Genomic DNA, 17,856 nt, shown 5'->3' on the forward strand with positions numbered 1-17,856 from the left:
CACCAGGGAAATCATTGGAGGGTGGAAGGAATTCAGTATTTTGAAAATCTTCTCAACATGAAAGGGTAGCTTCCTTGTGATGTTGCAAACAACCGAGCTCATGGGAAGGAGGACAATGATGTTGGAGAAATTGTACTTGATGAAGTGGAAAGGATGGTAAATAAACTCCATTGTCATAAAGCGCACGAATAGATAAAATTACAACTGAAATGGTGACGTATAATGGAATGCAGGGGTAAAATGGCTTCATAGAGTAATAAGATTACCATGGAGTGTTAGTAAGGAACCTTCAGATTGGTAATTGCACGTATCTATAAGAAAGGGAACAGGAAGCGAGGTATCTCAATCAGTTTACCAGGCAAAGTGTACACTGGCATCTTGGAAGGGAGGGTGTAATCAGTAGTTGAAAAGAAGTTGGAAGAAAACCAGTGTGGTTTCAGGACACAGAGGGGCTGCCAGGATCAGATTTTCAGTATGCAGCAGGTAATTTAAAAATACTACGAGAGGAATAGACAGTTACGTTCATGTTTTGTAGATCAAGAGAAGGCATATGGCAGAGTACCGAGGGAAAAGATGTTCACCGTACTGTGGGACTATGGGATTAAGGGTAGATTATTAAAATCAATCAAAGGTATTTATGTCGACAATTGGACTGCAGTGAGAATTGACAGTAGAATGAGTTCTTGGTTCAAGGTACCTACAGGAGTTAGGCAAAGCTGTAATCTTTCACCTTTATTGTTCATAGATTACATGGATCATCTGTTAAAAGGTATTACGTGGCAGGGAGAGATTCGGTTAGGTGAAAATGTAGTACTGGTAAGCAGTCTGGCCTATGCTGATGACCTGGTCTTAATGATAGATTGTACCAAAAGCCTGCAGTCTAATATCTTGGAACTTGAAAATAGATGTAATGAGTATGGTATGAAAATTTGTCTTTCTAAGACTAAACTGATATCAGTAGGTAAGAAATCCAAGAGACGTGAATGTCAGATTCAGAATACAAAGCTGGATTAGGTAGATAATTTCAAGTATTTAGAATGTGTGTTCTCCCAGGATGGTAGTATAATAAGTGAGATTGATTCAAGGTGCAGTAAAGCTAATGCAGTAACCTCACAGTTGCGATCAACAGTATTCTATAAGAAGGAAGTTGGCTCCCGACATAAACTATCTTTACATCGGTCTGTTTTCAGAACAACTTTGCTTTATGGGAGTGAAAGCTGGGTGGACTGAGGATATCTTATTCATAAGCTAGAAGCAAAATAGAACCAATTTCAAATGTATTACCGAAAAGAAGGTTGAGTTTTGTGGGACATTTAATGAGGATGGATGACAGTTTGACAAAGAAGATATAGAATGCAACAAGCTTAATGGGAAATAACTGGACGAAGGAAGTTGAGGAGGGTTAGAAGGTTATTGGCATAATGGATAAATATCCACAAATGACTGCGGGAAAGATCTGTTTACCAAAAACTCATCGAAAGTCACAAATGGACAGATACTAAATCAAGATCCAAATCACAGAAATGGAGAGAATAGGAGGAGTGAAAGAATGAAGAGGTATTGGGAAGAACAAAGACGTGCTGAACAAGTCACTCGAGATCCTAAGGATCAAAACGAGTAAAAAATTAGACATATAATGTTATTGTTTTTTACGTCCCACTAACTACTTTTTGGTGGTTTTTGGAGACATCGTGGTGCCAGAATCTTGTCACACAGGAGTTATTTTGCATGCCAGTAAATCTACCAACATGAGGCTGACTTATTTGAACACCTTCAAATACCACCGGACTGAACCAGGATCGAAAATGCCACGTTGGGGTCAGAAGGGCAGCGCTTAGCTGTCTGAGCCACTCAGCCTGGCAAGAAAAATAAAATATTTTCATAATGTCATGACAAACTGTCAAAGAAAGAAAGGAGTGCATTTTTAAGAAATACAATAAAATAAATGTTTCCTATCCACAAGAATATATGATAATTGGCCTATTCAATGACAAAATAGACATGAAAGATATACCTATTGTGTATTTCTATTTTATATACTGTACTCTTTGAAATGGCCACTCATATTTATTCTAGGATTATTCTTTGACTGAGTGTAACCATGGGAACAATCAGATGGTAAATAAATGTATGATAGTAATTTAATTGAATCCAGTTTGAAAATAATAGACTACATCATACACATTTCTTCAAAACGAAATCAGAGTTAACTGTTTTCCTTGATTAGGAAGAGCCAATGTAGCTAGAATGTTTAATCATAGCAACAATTTACTCAGTTCCCAAGAAAATGGCAATAGAGCATGAGTGATCAGTGAGTGCGTGGCATCACAAGCCACACCTCCTGGAAGACGAACACATTTGACGTTCCACTTGTCTCTTCTCCATCCTCAGTGTTGGCCAAAATCTACACCCAAACATTACCCGTTTCCCTTCCCACCAGGAATTCTTCTGATCGTCAGTGTACAAGACTAAGATTGAACAGGACAATGGTGAAAAGATTTGTAAGTGTGATGAGGATCAGAGTCCATAATTTAACACATTTTTGTTCTCTGACAATGCCAATTAGTAAAATGCACTTTAGTTCATAATATTGTCTTATTTTAGGATTTAGGGTATAAAAATATCATTGATAAAAAAAAAAAAAAAGTATCCTTTTCTTCCTCAAAGAGTTTATATGGTAACACTGGGTTTGGGTCGCATAAGCTTGCATTTGGGAAACAGTGGGTTCGAACCCCACTGTTGGCAGCCCTGAAGATGGTTTTCCATGGTTTCTCACTTTCACACAGGCAAATGCTGTGGCTGTACCTTAATTAAGGCCAAGGTCACTTCCTCCCATTGAAGGAAAAAAGAGAAAATGAAATCTGAATGAATGAAAATGTTAACTCACCCATTCACTGGATACAGTGTTACTTGAACCAGCATCTTCTGCCTCAGACTCACTGCATTCAGAGATGGTGTTACATCTATTTTGGAATAGAGCATTACACTGTGGGCACTGTGTGAGGTCTTGTTTGCACTTCTTACACAACTTGTGGTTATTCTCACATATAGCAGTGGGTAATTTGAAGAATGTTTTGCATAGTGAGCAATGCATTATCCTGGAAAGGAACAGCAATGTTTAAAACAATAAAATTTATTACTGAAGAATTGCTGTAAATGCAATAACTTCTGTCAATACTATTCAAATGTACACTACACAAAACTTGAGGCTGCATATTTACAAATCAATAATAAATATGGATGTCAGAAGTAAACTACTAATGACATTTCATTAACTTTATAGGAGAGCAGAAAGAACCTGCTGAGGCACACATTTTGCTACCTTTAAAGCAGATTGAATTGACAGTTCTGACCATGGTAGACTATTGTAAGAGCCAATATGATAAGGAGTGTAGCAGACGGCAAAATGTTGAATTGCTGTATAACCAATAACCATTGATTATCGGTGGGTTCTCCCTGAGCTTATGATAGTATCACATAGTTTATCTTTATTTCTGCGAGTCATACAAAAATACCAATACCTATAAGAAGACATGACCTAAAAAAGTTGCATACAATAAAAATAGACGCAAAATTGTTGTTTTTGCATTTACAATAATTACTAAATTTACCTCTGACATCCAGAAATGAACGAATCAATGCTGACCATGAAAGTGATGGAGATAATACAGATTACTTTAGCATACTCAGGATTAACCTAATTTAAATCCAAGAATTTGGTCATGGAATACCAAGGATTAATCAATCACCTTTAAATGTTTGTAAATTTTGAAACCCTTGCCTAATTCTTTTATAAGGCATTATTCTTAATATCTGACCAATACCTACAAGAAGACATGACCAAACCAACTTGCATACGATAAAAACCTCAAGATGGTTGTTTTTGCATTTACGATAATTTACCTCTGACATCCAGAAATAAACAAATCAATGCTGACATCAAAAGTGATGGAGACATCAGTAAGATATGAATATCTAGTATTAAATGAGCAAATAAAATTAAAAAGAAAAAAGAGAGTGCATTATTAAGCTTACTCTTTACAGAAAAAATAATTTTAAAATGACATTATACTTCATTTTTATAATATCAAAATAATATTTTATTAACAAATCTAGTTTTTAGAACAAATACAGTAACTGTCATCTCTGGTATTAGTTAGTTTTCTTCTCCTCAGAATTAGTATGTATGTTGGGTATTCAGCCCGAAAGCCGGTTTGATCCTTTACAGCTCCACCAACAGCTGTCATAGATAGCCTAGGTGTCACTGAAGAGGCATACTAGGGAAATTAGGAGTGAGGTAGTTTCCCGTTGCTTTCCGCACTGAGCCAGAAGTTGCTATTACATATCAGTCTGCCAAGCCCACTGAAATGCATGCACGAACTGACCCTATGAACGATATTTTCACCCATTCATAACAGGGAATGGCTGCATAAGGAACGGACTTGAATCGCTCATACCTCGGTCACTTTCATATAGTCAAAGCCAAGGATGAGACTGGGTTGCCAACAGTGGGGTTCAAACTCCACTATCTCCCGGATGCAAGCTCACAGCTGCACGCCCCTACCCATATGGCCAACTCACCCGGTAATAAAGTGTTTAACAATGAACAAATCATTATTGCTGCTCCCCAAGCTGTTTTTAATGAAGGTGATATGGATGATCATGATAATAAAGGAAATTAAAAGATCAATTACTCCACCAAGGTGGTGGAGGTGACGATTATTTTAAGAGGAAATACAACCGGATATACATCTGCAAAATCAAGAAAGTATAATTTGTAACAAAAGAACATTATGGGTGTTATCAAGTGAATTCATTCCTGCAAAGTAATCTTTAAAAAATACTGTACGTTCTAAAATGTTATCAAACTTCCTGTAACAACCAGTACATCTACAGAACTGTTCTACATTCGTTTCGTTAACCCTACAAGGATGAAAGGTGGGTCTGACGAGCCCACAACTAAGTTAACATAGGTACAGTACCCGACACTTGAATGATTTTTTTTACATAATCCAGGGAAGAAAATTGCTAAACAAGTCACATATTATCTTTATGTACCATCAGATAGATCTCTTTGTGCCCAACAAGGTGCACAAAAAGAAGATATTCATTTATTTAATAATTATCCCTTCATACAAAGGACTTTCGGATGTGGTTCAGAAAATAACTTTCACTAACACTGCCTACTCATTTTTTCTTTCAAAGATAAACATTTAAACTACAAACTGACTCAAAAGAAATTAAGTATGGGTGGAGATATTATTTTACATCTTAAGTTAGGCTGTCAGATATGGGTACAGGGTCAGGCATAGGTGCATCAACCTTGTAATATTTTGGTGCAGAAATTTCTCTAAACAATCAGAAATAAATTGATACTGTCGCTCACATCCTACATGAACAGTGTTTATAATTACTAGGGGGCGGATTTCTATGACCAGTCATATTTTTTCCCTTAACATTATATCTTATAGTCTTGTATTTTCAACACGTTTCCAAGCATGATAATCAAAATTAAACAGGTTTCATTGGGCATATAAATGCATATTTTGGCTTTCTTAAGTTTTATGGCATATTTTCAACAAAATATCATTATAACGGCATATTTTGGTAATTTTCATTTTAATTTCGTATTATAAAAATCGGAATAAGCTCTAGAAATTATTTTTCAGGATAGACTGGAATATACTACTGAAGAACCATTATAAAGTAGTGTATGGAATGTTTCTAACAGGTAAGAGCTACTGTTTGCTAGCTGGGTCAATTCCTGGAAACCGGGCTATTGTTTACACGGAAGCAGAGGTAATTCTGCAGTTATTTGTCGTTGTTCTTATCTCTCCCCTTCCCCTTCTCTCTTCCACCTTCAACACACTGAATGACCTTGGTCATTAGGGAGCTTCAGTCATTCAGTTCCTTTCAATATGCCTAAAACGAAAGTCTCAATTTGTGGAAAGTTGCGAAGTTTTGTTCGCGAGTTCGGTGAAAACATTCAGTACGGATGGAGTGAAATTATTCTGTAAATTGTGTGAGGTAAAAGTTACTGCCGAAAAACGCTTCTCTGTGCAACAACACTGTAATACTTGTGTAACTAGATATTCTGCACTTGAAAATAAGCAACGTCTGCTATTCGAAACCCCGACTTCAAGTTCACAGTGTTCACAATTTTCACAAGATCTCTGCAAGATGATGGTTCCGTCTAATATCCCTTTAAAGAAACTTAACAGCCGAAGCTTCAGACAGTTTCTTGAAAAATATACAAAGCATTCTGTTCCCGACGAATCTACTCTCAGGAAGGACTATCTGACCCCTTGTTATGAAGAGATATTGAATATAATAAGGCGTGGCGTGGGAGACAGTAAGATATGGGTTTCAATAGACGAGACCACAGATGTGGATGGAAGATATGTAGCAAATGTGATCGTTGGCACGCTGAAGGAAGACCGGCCTGGAGATACGTTCCTCCTGACATGTGAAGTGCTAGGGAAGACAAACCATTCCACCATTGCAGTTCTTTTCGACAATTCAATGAATCTGTTGTGGCCAAACGGGGCAAAGAGAGAGCACATTTTTCTACTTGTAACTGACGCTGCTCCGTATATGGTGAAGGCAGCCAAGGGACTTAAAATGCTATACCCGAAAATGATACATCTGACATGTCTTGCACATGCCTTGCATAGGGCAGCTGAAGAAGTCAGAAGTAGCTACCCTGAAGTTGATAAATTAATATCGAACTGTAAGAAAGTGTTTGTCAAAGCTTCACTTCGCGTTCAGAAATTTCAAGAAGAAGCACCTTCACTACCCCTACCTCCCAAGCCAGTTATAACGCGATGGGGGACTTGGCTTGATGCCTCAGTGTACTATTGCAACAACCTAGATGTCGTGGAGAAGATCGTGAAGACTTTTGATCCTGCAGAATCGTCCTCCATAAAAACCACTCAAGATTTATTTTCAAGCACTACATTAAAAGCGGACCTGGCTTACATAAAGTCCGATTTTAATTCTTTATCTGGAGCAATCACGCAACTGGAAGTTTCAGATGCAGAACTAAGCGATGCACTGGATGTTATAAAGTGCATTGAACAGGAATTAAAGCTTGCGAAAGGGACAATAGCATCTAGGGTGTGTAGAAAATTAGAAAATGTACTGGAAAAAAATAGTGGCCTTGTGTACCTGCGTGGAATAAGTGACATTCTTTGTGGAAACCCTTCATCTGCAGATTTCCAGAAATTTTCTCCAAGTGATTTAACTCTATTCAAGTACGCTCCCGTTACATCATGTGATGTCGAAAGAAGTTTTTCTCGCTACAAGACCTTACTCAGCGACAACAGGACGGGATTCTCATTCAACAATCTTAAGATGCATGTGGTAATAAATTGCAATAATTCTGATAATGTAGACTAGCTCAGGTATGAAAGTTTCATTCAAATAACATATGTTTTGTGTATAAATTAAAACTGATTGAATATTGAACAGTAAAATTGACTGACATAGTGTTTATGTCTTCCACAGAGTCCGCCCTTGCCTAGGAGTATGCAGTGTAATCTTAACGAGTTCATGAAATATTCATCATTTTAGTTGATTTTGGGTTAGAGATTTCGAAGAATTAAACATTTTTAAAACTGTAAATTAACTGCAGCCTGTAGCAATCGTAATAAAAGTGCTTCTATGTAATGTAGATGCTATTCATTAAGTCATATTTTGAATTTTATAGGTCATATTTTTATGTTTTTTAGGTCATAAGTGCATACATATTTCATAAATTTTTACGTCATATAAATCCGCCCCCTAATAATTACATTTAATATTTATTTTTACCTTTAAAAAATAATTAAATAGCTATGGATCTGTGAGACTGTCCCCCTTAGTTTTACTAACAAGGAGTGGCCAGACCCTGCGTCCAACTGATTCCAACAGTACCTGTTGGGGGACACTCCATGGTAACTCGTGTGTAAGGATTTAGGTCAATACGCTTTACTGTAGTTCGAGAAAAAAATTAAGGTCAAATGTCATGATGCAGGATCCGCTTCATACCAAGTGAAGGTGGTAGAACACTAAAAAGCGAAAAATGTTTAGTTAAACATGTCACGTCCACAACCTAATCATTTCCAAAAAATTGATGAATCCCCGATTCCAATGCAACACATATATACTTGGAGAGTTACACAGCAGTCAAACAGGGCGGTTGTCGAGTGCAATATTTCTTTTTGAGTTCATGTATTAAAAACAGATGTCATACCTTATCAGGTTACTACCAGAAAAGTGTAAACCAATATATATTTACTAGCAAGATACCCGTGCTTCGCTACGGTATTATACCGAAATTTATAATTGAATATTGTTTTAGATATATAATCAGCCGAAATTCGCGATCTGAATCGTTTCCTGCGAGAATCCGCCAAAATTCGCGATCTGACTCATTTTTTAATAGATAACGGCAAGTTTCCTCCCATTTTTCAATCTTTCTTTCCAGCAGTCGATTTCGTACTTCCTGGGCTAGGTCCAGGTATTCCACCCGGTCTGTTGAGTCCCTAAATCTTTGCCATCTTTTCTTATAAGCATTTTGAATATGGATCAAATCCTTCGGGAGATCCGGCGTGGTGTTGTCTTGGGTGCCTTGGCGGTACTGAACCCGCGGCCGGACTGCATTCTTAATCATTACCCGTCCAGGACCCGTTTCCACCGCGGTCCGTACATTTGACGACATTAACATTATTATTATTATTATTATTATTATTATTATTATTATTATAGATGTTCTGGACCCCACAGCAAGATGCAAGACCGCTACTTGGCGGTAAATTACATCTGCTGCCTTTGTCATTGTTGAGAATGTGACCAGCACCATTGTCGCGCGTAGGCAAGTGTGCAGGATTTCTGGCGATACGAATGACATACTTCCGTGCATTATTGACCTTATTATAGAGGTGAACAATTGCATGGTCAAACTCATTCCTATCGTTTATTTCAAATGTGTTTAAATTTTTATTCATATGCCAGGAGAATCTACTGTAATCTAAGAACGTTCTCCGAAGGAAAAGTTGGCTCTTGAAAACGAACCCAGGAAAGATTAAAAAAGATTGGTTTATGATCAGAATAAGTACATTGAAAATATACAGCCTGTTTCCAGTCATTTGACAGAGTCAGGAATGGAATGAATAAAGCCCCATCTAGCGGCGACAGTAGGAATTGTGCCGGCTGCCGAAGCACTCCTCTGGGGCAATGATCGATGGATGACAAATGAAATGAAATATTGGACAGTGCTGCTGGAACGAATGACGACAGGGAATACCGGAGTGAACAGAGAAAAACCTGTCCCGCCTCCGTTTTGTCCAGAACAAATCTCACATGGAGTGACCGGGCTTTGAACCACGGTACCCAGCTGTGAGAGGCCGGCGCGCTGCCGCCTGAGCAACGGAGGCTCCTTATAAGCACATTATGAACAGCAAAATCAATTGGTCTCACCTCCTTTTACACCCCACCGCCGTTAAGTTTATTTACCCCCCCCCCCCCCAAAGAAAAAAAAAGAAGGAGTGTTTCTTTATGTTTAAAGGAGATTCCAAACCCCAATGTTCACGTCTATTACCTTCAGTTTTGAGATATAAGTATCCCCATAAAAATAATTCACTTTTTACATTTCCTTTCACAATTCTCCCCCCCCCCCCCCCTCCTTAAGTGAATTTTCCGGCAAAAAATACTTGTTTCTTTAATAGTAAAGGATCTTTTAAATAGCAATTATCACGACTCTAACTTCTTAAGTTTTTGATTTATATGTCCTCATGAAAGGAATTCAACTCCTTTCCACTCCCGCCCCCCAAGATGGTTTCCCCCACAAAACGCATTTTTCTTTGTTTTTAAAGGCGATCAAAATGCCAATTTTCACGTCCGTAACAACCTTAGTTTTTATTAGATGTATGTATTCTCATACAATTAAGTCAATTAATTTTTGAATTCTTTCACCCCCCCCCCCGCCACTTTCATTGGATTTTCCGACAATTCGCTTTTCTTTATTTTTAAAGGAGATCCCATATACAAATTATCAGTTCTGTAATATATTCAGTTTCTGAGATATATGTATTCTCATTAAAGGCATTCAACCCACTTTTCACCCTTTTACACCCCTCCTATTGGGATTTACATAAAACGAAAATATACGTGTTCCTTTATTTTTAAAGGAGATTCTAAATACCAATTTTTACATCTGTAAACTTTTAAAGTTTTAAGATATAGACACACCCATTTAAAAAATTCACCCCCTTTCACCCCCCATTATTTGAATTTTCCAAAAACGAAAAAATACGTGTTTCCTTATTTTTAAAGTGGATCCCCAATACCAATTTTCAGGTCTGTAATATCTTCAGGTTCTGAAATATAAGTAGCCTCATTAAAGGCATTCAACCCGTTTTTCACCCTTTTCCACCCTTCCTATCGGGATTTTCCGAAAACAAAAAAATATGTGTTTCTTTATTTTTAAAGGAGATTCTAAATACCATATTTTACATCTATAAACTTTAAAAGTTTTGAGATATAGATACACTCATTTTAAAAATTCACCCCCATTTCACCCCCTCCCCATTAATTGGATTTTCCAAGACAAAAAAATACGTGTTTCCTAATTTTTGACGGTGATCCAAAACACCAATTTTCAGGTCTGTAATATCTTCAGTTTCTGAGATATGTTTCCTCATTAAAGGCATTCAACCCATTTTTCACCCCTCCTATTGGGATTTTCCGAAAACAAAAAATACGTGATTCTTTATTTTTAATGAAGATTCTAAATACCAATTTTTACATCTGAAAACTTTAAAGGTTTTGAGATACAGATGCACTCATTTTAAAAATTCACTCCCTTTTCACCCTCCCATTAATTGGATTTTCCAAAAACAAAAAAATATGTGTTTCTTTATTTTTAAAAGAGATCAAATGTACCAATTTTCAGGTCTGTAATATCTTCCGTTTCTGAGATATAAGTACCAGTATCCTGATTAAAGGCATTCAACCACTTTTTCACCCTCCTTTACCCCTCCTATTGGGATTTTCCGAAAACAAAAAAAATACGTGTTTCCTTATTTTTAAAGAAGATTCTAAATACCAATTTTTACATCTGTAAACTTTTAAAGTTTTGAGATATAGATACACTCATTTTTAATTTTCACCCCCCTTTTTCACCCCCTTAGCGACGGAATATCCAAAAATCCTTTCTTAGCGAGCACCTACATCTGAATATAAATGTATCCCCAAAGTTTCATTTCTTTATGTCCAGTAGTTTTGGCTCTGCGATGATGAATCACTCAGTCAGTCAGTCAGTCAGTCAGGACAAGTTATTTTATATATATATTACAAAACAACCAAATTGATTTCTCATTTCAGCTGTACAAACAAAATTGTTACTGACTGTAGGTGGATTCAATCAATTGCTATCAATCAATCACTACTGATCTGCATTTAGGGCAGTCGTCCAGGTGGCAGATTCCCTGTCTGTTGTTTTCCTAGCCTTTTCTTGAATGATTTCAAAGATATTTGAAATTTATTGAACATCTCTGTTGGTAAATTATTAAAATCCCTAACTCCCCTTCCTATAAACGAATATTTGCCCCAATTTGTCCTCTTGAATTACAACTTTATCTTCATATTGAGAATCTTTTCTACTTTTAAAGACACCACTCAAACTTATTTTTCTACTAATGCCATTCCACACCATCTCTCCACTGACAGCTCAGAACATACCACTTAGTGTTAATAAACTTAAACATAATAGGTATTTATTTGATCCTGTATTGACTTGTCTTAATTTATTAAAGAAACTATTTAAAATAGTTCCTTTAATACATACCACTTAGTCGAGCAGCTTGTTTTCTTTCTCCCAAGTCTTCCTAGCCCCAAACTTTGAAACATTTTTGTAACACTGCTCTTTTGTCGGAAATCACCCAGAACAAATTGAGCTGTTTTTCTTTGGATTTTTTCCAGTTCTTGAATCAAGTAATCCTGGTGAGAGTCCCATACACAAGAACCATACTCTAGTTGGGGTCTTACCAGAGACTTAAATACCCTCTCTTTTTACATCTTTACTACATCCCCTCAACACCCTCATAACCATGTGCAGAGATCTTTACCCTTTATTTACAATCCCATTTATGTGATTACCCCAGTGAAGATCTTTCCTTATATTAACACCCAGGTACTTATAGTGATCTCCATAAGGAACTTTCACCCCATCAATGTAGTAATTAAAACTGAGAGGACTTTTTCTATTTGTGAAGCTTGTCGTACTTGAGGTAGCATAAGGTATGAGTTTAAATTTGAATGTTGTAATGATCTGAACTGTACGTGGTATTATAGTATACAGTTCAATTCGGAAAATAGATTATTTTTTTTTAAATCAAGAGGACAGGCGAAAAGAAAAGAAAAGATGGGATAAGGTAACAAAGGAGGAGGATTAGTAGGTAAGAGAAGATTAAAAGAGAACTGGAAGTTAAAATAAGATGGGAAAGGATAGGGTAGGGAAATAAAGGAGAGGTAGTTTAGGGTGGATTAGGAGGATGGGTTATTGGAGGTAGAAAATGTCCAAAAACCACGTTAACAAAAGACAAAACCAAACCCACTGCATTTTCCACTTTTACTTTCACTCAAAATACTTATAAAATAACAAATGTTCTTAAAAAACACAACATGAAAATTTTTTTTAGAACCATTAACAGAAATCTTGATATAATACACAACTCTAAATCATTAAATAAATCTAATGCTTTTTCTAAATCTGGAGTATACAGATTCAAATGTAACAACTGCAGCTCCTCGTACATTGGACAGACTTGATGCAACTTTAATATCAGATACTCCGAACATATCAATGCCTTTAAATACAACAGATCCTCTGCTATAGGACAACACATACAAGACTCCAAACATATTTTCACCAATATTGAAAAAGACATAAAAATACTCAAAATCATTAACAAAGGCCCCCTTCTAAACACTACTGAAAATTGTTTTATTCACCTTGACCAATACTTCAACTTTAATTTCAATTTAAACGACATTTCTGAAAACCCCAATATTCTATTTGACTTCCTTATTCTTCTTCTCAAAAATGCTAAATTTGTAACCCAGAATTCAATTTTCCATGCCTTACACAATTCCTACCCATGTTTTCTACCTCCAATAACCCATCCTACAACCAGCAGCCAAAACAGCATGGCTATATGTGGGAAAGATAAAGGAAGGAACCACAGAAGATAACATCAAAAACTATTTATTAAGAAATGGCATTACAGAGATAAAAGCCTGTGAAATGCTTAATACAGTTGGGCCCATGAAAGCCTGCAAATTGGGAATTCCTTTTGAATTTCTACAAACAACAGAAAAACCCGATTTCTGGCCTAAAGGTATTGTAGTTAGAAGATTTTCTTTTCGAGGCCAAAGACACAACATTGGAGTGTCCCTTGAATAATAAAATAATCAAGATTCTTCTCTGGAACATCGAAGGACTAAAAAACGCCTTACTATTAATACCCCCAAAGACAATGGAACATTTCGATGTCATCATAGCTACGAAAACTTTTCTTTTAGAACCAACAGACCTACCAAAATTCTATGGTTACCACACATTTGCAACGCCAACAGGAGGTAGACCGGCTGGAGGAGTCTCATGCTTCCTCAAACCAACTGTTGGAAGAGTACATGAAATCCAGAGAAGTGAAAACACAATCATAGTTAAAACCACTGACCTAACATTAATAGGAATATATATCGCACCAGATAATTCAATAGAAGATGTAGTAGAATCAGTACTTAATGCAATAGGGAAAGTAAATACTGCAGAAGAAGTGATAATCGCGGGTGACCTCAACTGCAGGATAGACAAGCCGAACGTAAAATCGGAGTTAGTTATTCAAATCCTGAGGGATGAAGGTTACACAATGATAAACAGAAAAGACCCTAAAACATACTTTGCTCCAAATGGCTCCAGCGCATTTGATCTTTTATTCTACAGAGGTGAAAGATTTATGATAAGGAAACAGGAAGGTCTATGGTCCTCAGGGTCAACGCCAATCAGAAAACATATACCCATCTGCACAGAAATTGAAGACAAAGAGTCACGGAAAACACCAATCCCCGACGATAAGGGCATCACACTTTCAAGAAATATTGATGGAACGAAGCTGCAAGACCACCCGAATATACAAAAAGCAAGAGCACTTGTAGCTCGAGGACACCTAGATGAAGCAGTAGAAGTCGCTACAAATCTGATACAGGAAACCGCTTTGCCTGTGAAAGAAAGGAGAGCACAAAAGTGGTTTGACAGACAATGCTACATAGCACGAAAAGACACCTTACGCGCGTTATGCTCGGCCAGAAAAATGAAGACCGCTGATTACTTGGAAGCATATGCCATCAAAAGAAGAAATTACAGAAAACTTCTAAAAGAGAAGCGAGCTGAATACCTGGAAGCAGAAGCCAAGAAGTTTGCAGTCGAAGCAGAAACAGACCCATTTCGGGCCCTCAAGAAAAAGCAAGAGTGTAGAGCGAGGGAAATACCAATGGAAACATGGGAAAAACACTTCTCAGCGCTTCTAAACAGGGACAGCAGAGCAAAAGGTGAAACCGCAAACCACCCTATCGATCCAGAACGCGAAATTAGACTAACCACAGGGGAAGTACAGATGGTAATCAGCAAAGGAAAAAAAGGGAAGTCAGCAGGACCGGACAACATATATACAGAACACTTGAAAAGTACTCAAGAACTTTGGACAGAACTATTCAACAAATGTCTAAATTTAGGCAAAATACCGGAAGTTTGGAGAACGGCAACGCTGAAGATTTTGTACAAAGGGAAAGGAGAAACTGACAACCCCGACTCATATAGAGGTATAGCTCTAGAAAGCAACTTATACAAAGCATTTGCAACTATTGTAGCGAATCGCCTGAACAACGAAATAGACCCAAAGGAAAGGAAAGGAAAAAGCACGTTAGAAGCCGCAGCATGCCTGAAAGAAAAAATTGAAGAGGCACTGAGGTATCCAAAAGGGAAGTACTACGTCGTCTTTGTCGACTATAAGAAGGCTTTTGATCTTATCGACAGAGATATCCTGATGGGAAAATTGAAACAAATGATTGGTGACAATATGCTCGTGAGAATCGTTGAGACCATACTAGACTACAACCTAATCCAAATTGAAGATGGAGCATCCTCATCCGGGAAAGTAATTCAAACAAACGGGGTACCCCAAGGAGACCCACTAAGTCCGCTACTATTCAACGTAGCAACGGCAGATATCACACAAATAATGACGGACTCCCCTGAGACTATTCTAATAATGTACGCTGATGACATGGCTCTGGGATCGAGCTCAAAGGAAGAACTACAGTCGACAGTGATGAAGTTAGAAGCTTGGGCTTCAGATAACAAATTTGAAATTAACCAGGAAAAGACAGTACAGATGGTCTTCAGAAAAGGTGGCAAGGCGGCCAAGGACGACGCCATATCATTAAATAATAAACCACTAGAAATAGTCAAGAAATTCAAATACGTGGGCATCACGTTCCAAACGAGCATGACATCCTTTAACAGCCACGTCATAGACAGAACGACAGCAGCAATCAGAGCCATCCACAATATCAAGAATATATCTATGCTATCCCTTAACACAGCGATGACTTTATTCAAGACCGCAATAACCCCAATTGTCTCATATGGAATTGAAATAATATGGGATAACCTGACAATCGGTGACTTGGAGAGGATAGAAAAGGTCAAAGCAAGGTTCCTGAAGAAGGTCCTAGGAGTAGGCAAACTGGCACCCTCCAGACTTGTTTATGTACTGGCACGGGAAACTTACTTCATTGAGGATCTACGACTCAATCTACCACTGCCATCTACCGGCCCATTCCAAGAGCTTCAGAAAAAACTTCTTAAGAAACGCGCGGAAATAGACCCCGAATTCTACGGAAATGACGCCATGATCGATCGAAACTGGACCAATCACCTTCAAGAGCAAAGACATGTCATAACAAGATATGCAATACATGGCTTCCACCACAAAATATGCGCAAAGACAAAATTCCACAACCCAACAGATGACTGTGTTTGTACACTGTGTAAGGAAAAGTGCGACCGCTACCACCTGCTAAAGTGCAAGAACAGAATAAAGACTCTTAACAGAATACAGCACAATGTAAATTGGCACAACAAACTCAATACTCATTCGAGTGCTCCTTATATAATTAATAACCCATCCTCCCAACCCACCCTAAACTACCTCTCCTTTATTTCCCTATCCTATCCTATCTTATTTTAACTTCCAGTTCTCGTTTAATCTTCTCTTACCTACTAATCCTCCTCCTTTATTACCTTATCCCATCTTTTCTTTTCACCTGTCCTCTCGATTTAAAAAAAAAAATCAATTTTCCAAATTGAACTGTACACGATAATACCACGTACAGTTCAGATCATTACAACATTCAAATTTAAACTCATACCTTACGCTACCTCAAGTATGACAAGCATCACAAATAGAAAAAGTCCTCTCAGTTTTAATTACTACATTGATGGGGTGAAAGTTCCTTATGGAGATCACTATAAGTACCTGGGTGTTAATATAAGGAAAGATCTTCACTGGGGTAATCACATAAATGGGATTGTAAATAAAGGGTACAGATCTCTGCACATGGTTATGAGGGTGTTTAGGGGTTGTAGTAAAGATGTAAAAAGAGAGGGTATTTAAGTCTCTGCGGTAGAAGTTCAGTAACGGTCATGTAAGTACAAGCACTGCTTTCTTTTCTACACCTCCCGCCCGTTACTGAATTTATACCAAAGTCGGAGCCGATTTGCAAGTTAATTCGTGCCCTCATTCCACGGTGGTGCAGCTCTTTTCAGGCACACCCCCATGTAGGTGAACTGCAGGTAACATTAAAACCATATTCGAGCCCTCCTGCCTTTCTTCAATCATAATCAGTACCGGGAAAAGACGCAGGGCCTCCCGAGGACGGCGCTAACTGTTACGCTATGAAGTCTGGCAGTATGGAAGATAAGAAGACAGCGTAGTGGTGGCATTCAAATAAGGTTTACACTGAAAAATAGTGAGGTTATGGTAGACCCTAACTGTAGTTGATAACCACAGTCTATCGACAACAAACTGACATAGCATGGTTGATTAAAAATACTGTTGATTATATTAGCAAGATATCTAACTGAATCATATACGGACATTAAAAAATATATATATCAATGAAGGGATACCGCAATAAGGGTTAAGAACTAGGATGACAAGCGACAAATTCATGACACTACATGAGCTCCTTCATACACACTGCAGGTTCATTAACAAACATAACCTGATCTATAAAGAGCGTTGGTATTTAGAAATCCATACCACAATACTTGAACGATATGTTAAATTGCTCTTCTGATTCACCCGCCAAGTGTCAAACACCGGAAATCATAGAGTATAATGTATTTCATGGAGAAATTAAATGCAAAGTTAACCTTAGAGCATACAGAAATAGAAACAGCGTCTCGGTATAACACTACGATAATACGACCTGGCCAATCACAACGCATTCTCGCAGAGTCTGTGGCCGTTGCCTACGCTATCTTTCTTTCTTGATATTTGGTTGGGCTCTGTATGTAACTAACACCCAGTTCCAATACTTTGTAAATGAAACACTGTCGAACACTCAGAAACATTTAGTTATGGTGACTAAGAAATACTTTATCTCACAGTACAAGGATCACTGGTATGGGTGAACATCTACATCTTGTGGGTGTAAGTGTAATAGACATAGGAGTAAGCACGGGGACACAAGGTACTATATCTTCACGCCGAAGTGGCTCATCTTGGCGTCTTCTACTTTGACATACGG

General features: G+C 37.6%; 1 protein-coding gene across 4 annotated transcripts in view; it reads right to left on the reverse strand.

Moving 5' to 3' along the window:
• Positions 1 to 17,567, reverse strand: part of LOC136872764 (uncharacterized) — a 96,717-nt gene extending 79,150 nt beyond the window's left edge. Inside the window, exons 1-2 of one of the 4 annotated variants that reach the window (XM_068227526.1) lie at positions 17,480 to 17,567; positions 2,888 to 3,098 (exon numbers count right to left, since the gene is read on the reverse strand). In XM_068227526.1, the coding sequence (XP_068083627.1) occupies positions 2,888 to 3,094 (207 nt within the window). In that variant the 5' untranslated portion in view covers positions 3,095 to 3,098; positions 17,480 to 17,567. Of the gene's footprint in view, positions 1 to 2,887; positions 3,099 to 11,827; positions 11,907 to 17,233; positions 17,306 to 17,366 lie in introns of those variants that run through there. The other 3 variants (XM_067146596.2, XM_067146597.2, XM_067146595.2) reach the window with 3 other exon arrangements.
• Positions 17,568 to 17,856: the final 289 nt, after the last annotated feature.

This window comes from Anabrus simplex, chromosome 4, assembly GCF_040414725.1.
Source record: "Anabrus simplex isolate iqAnaSimp1 chromosome 4, ASM4041472v1, whole genome shotgun sequence".
NCBI lineage: Eukaryota > Metazoa > Arthropoda > Insecta > Orthoptera > Tettigoniidae > Anabrus > Anabrus simplex.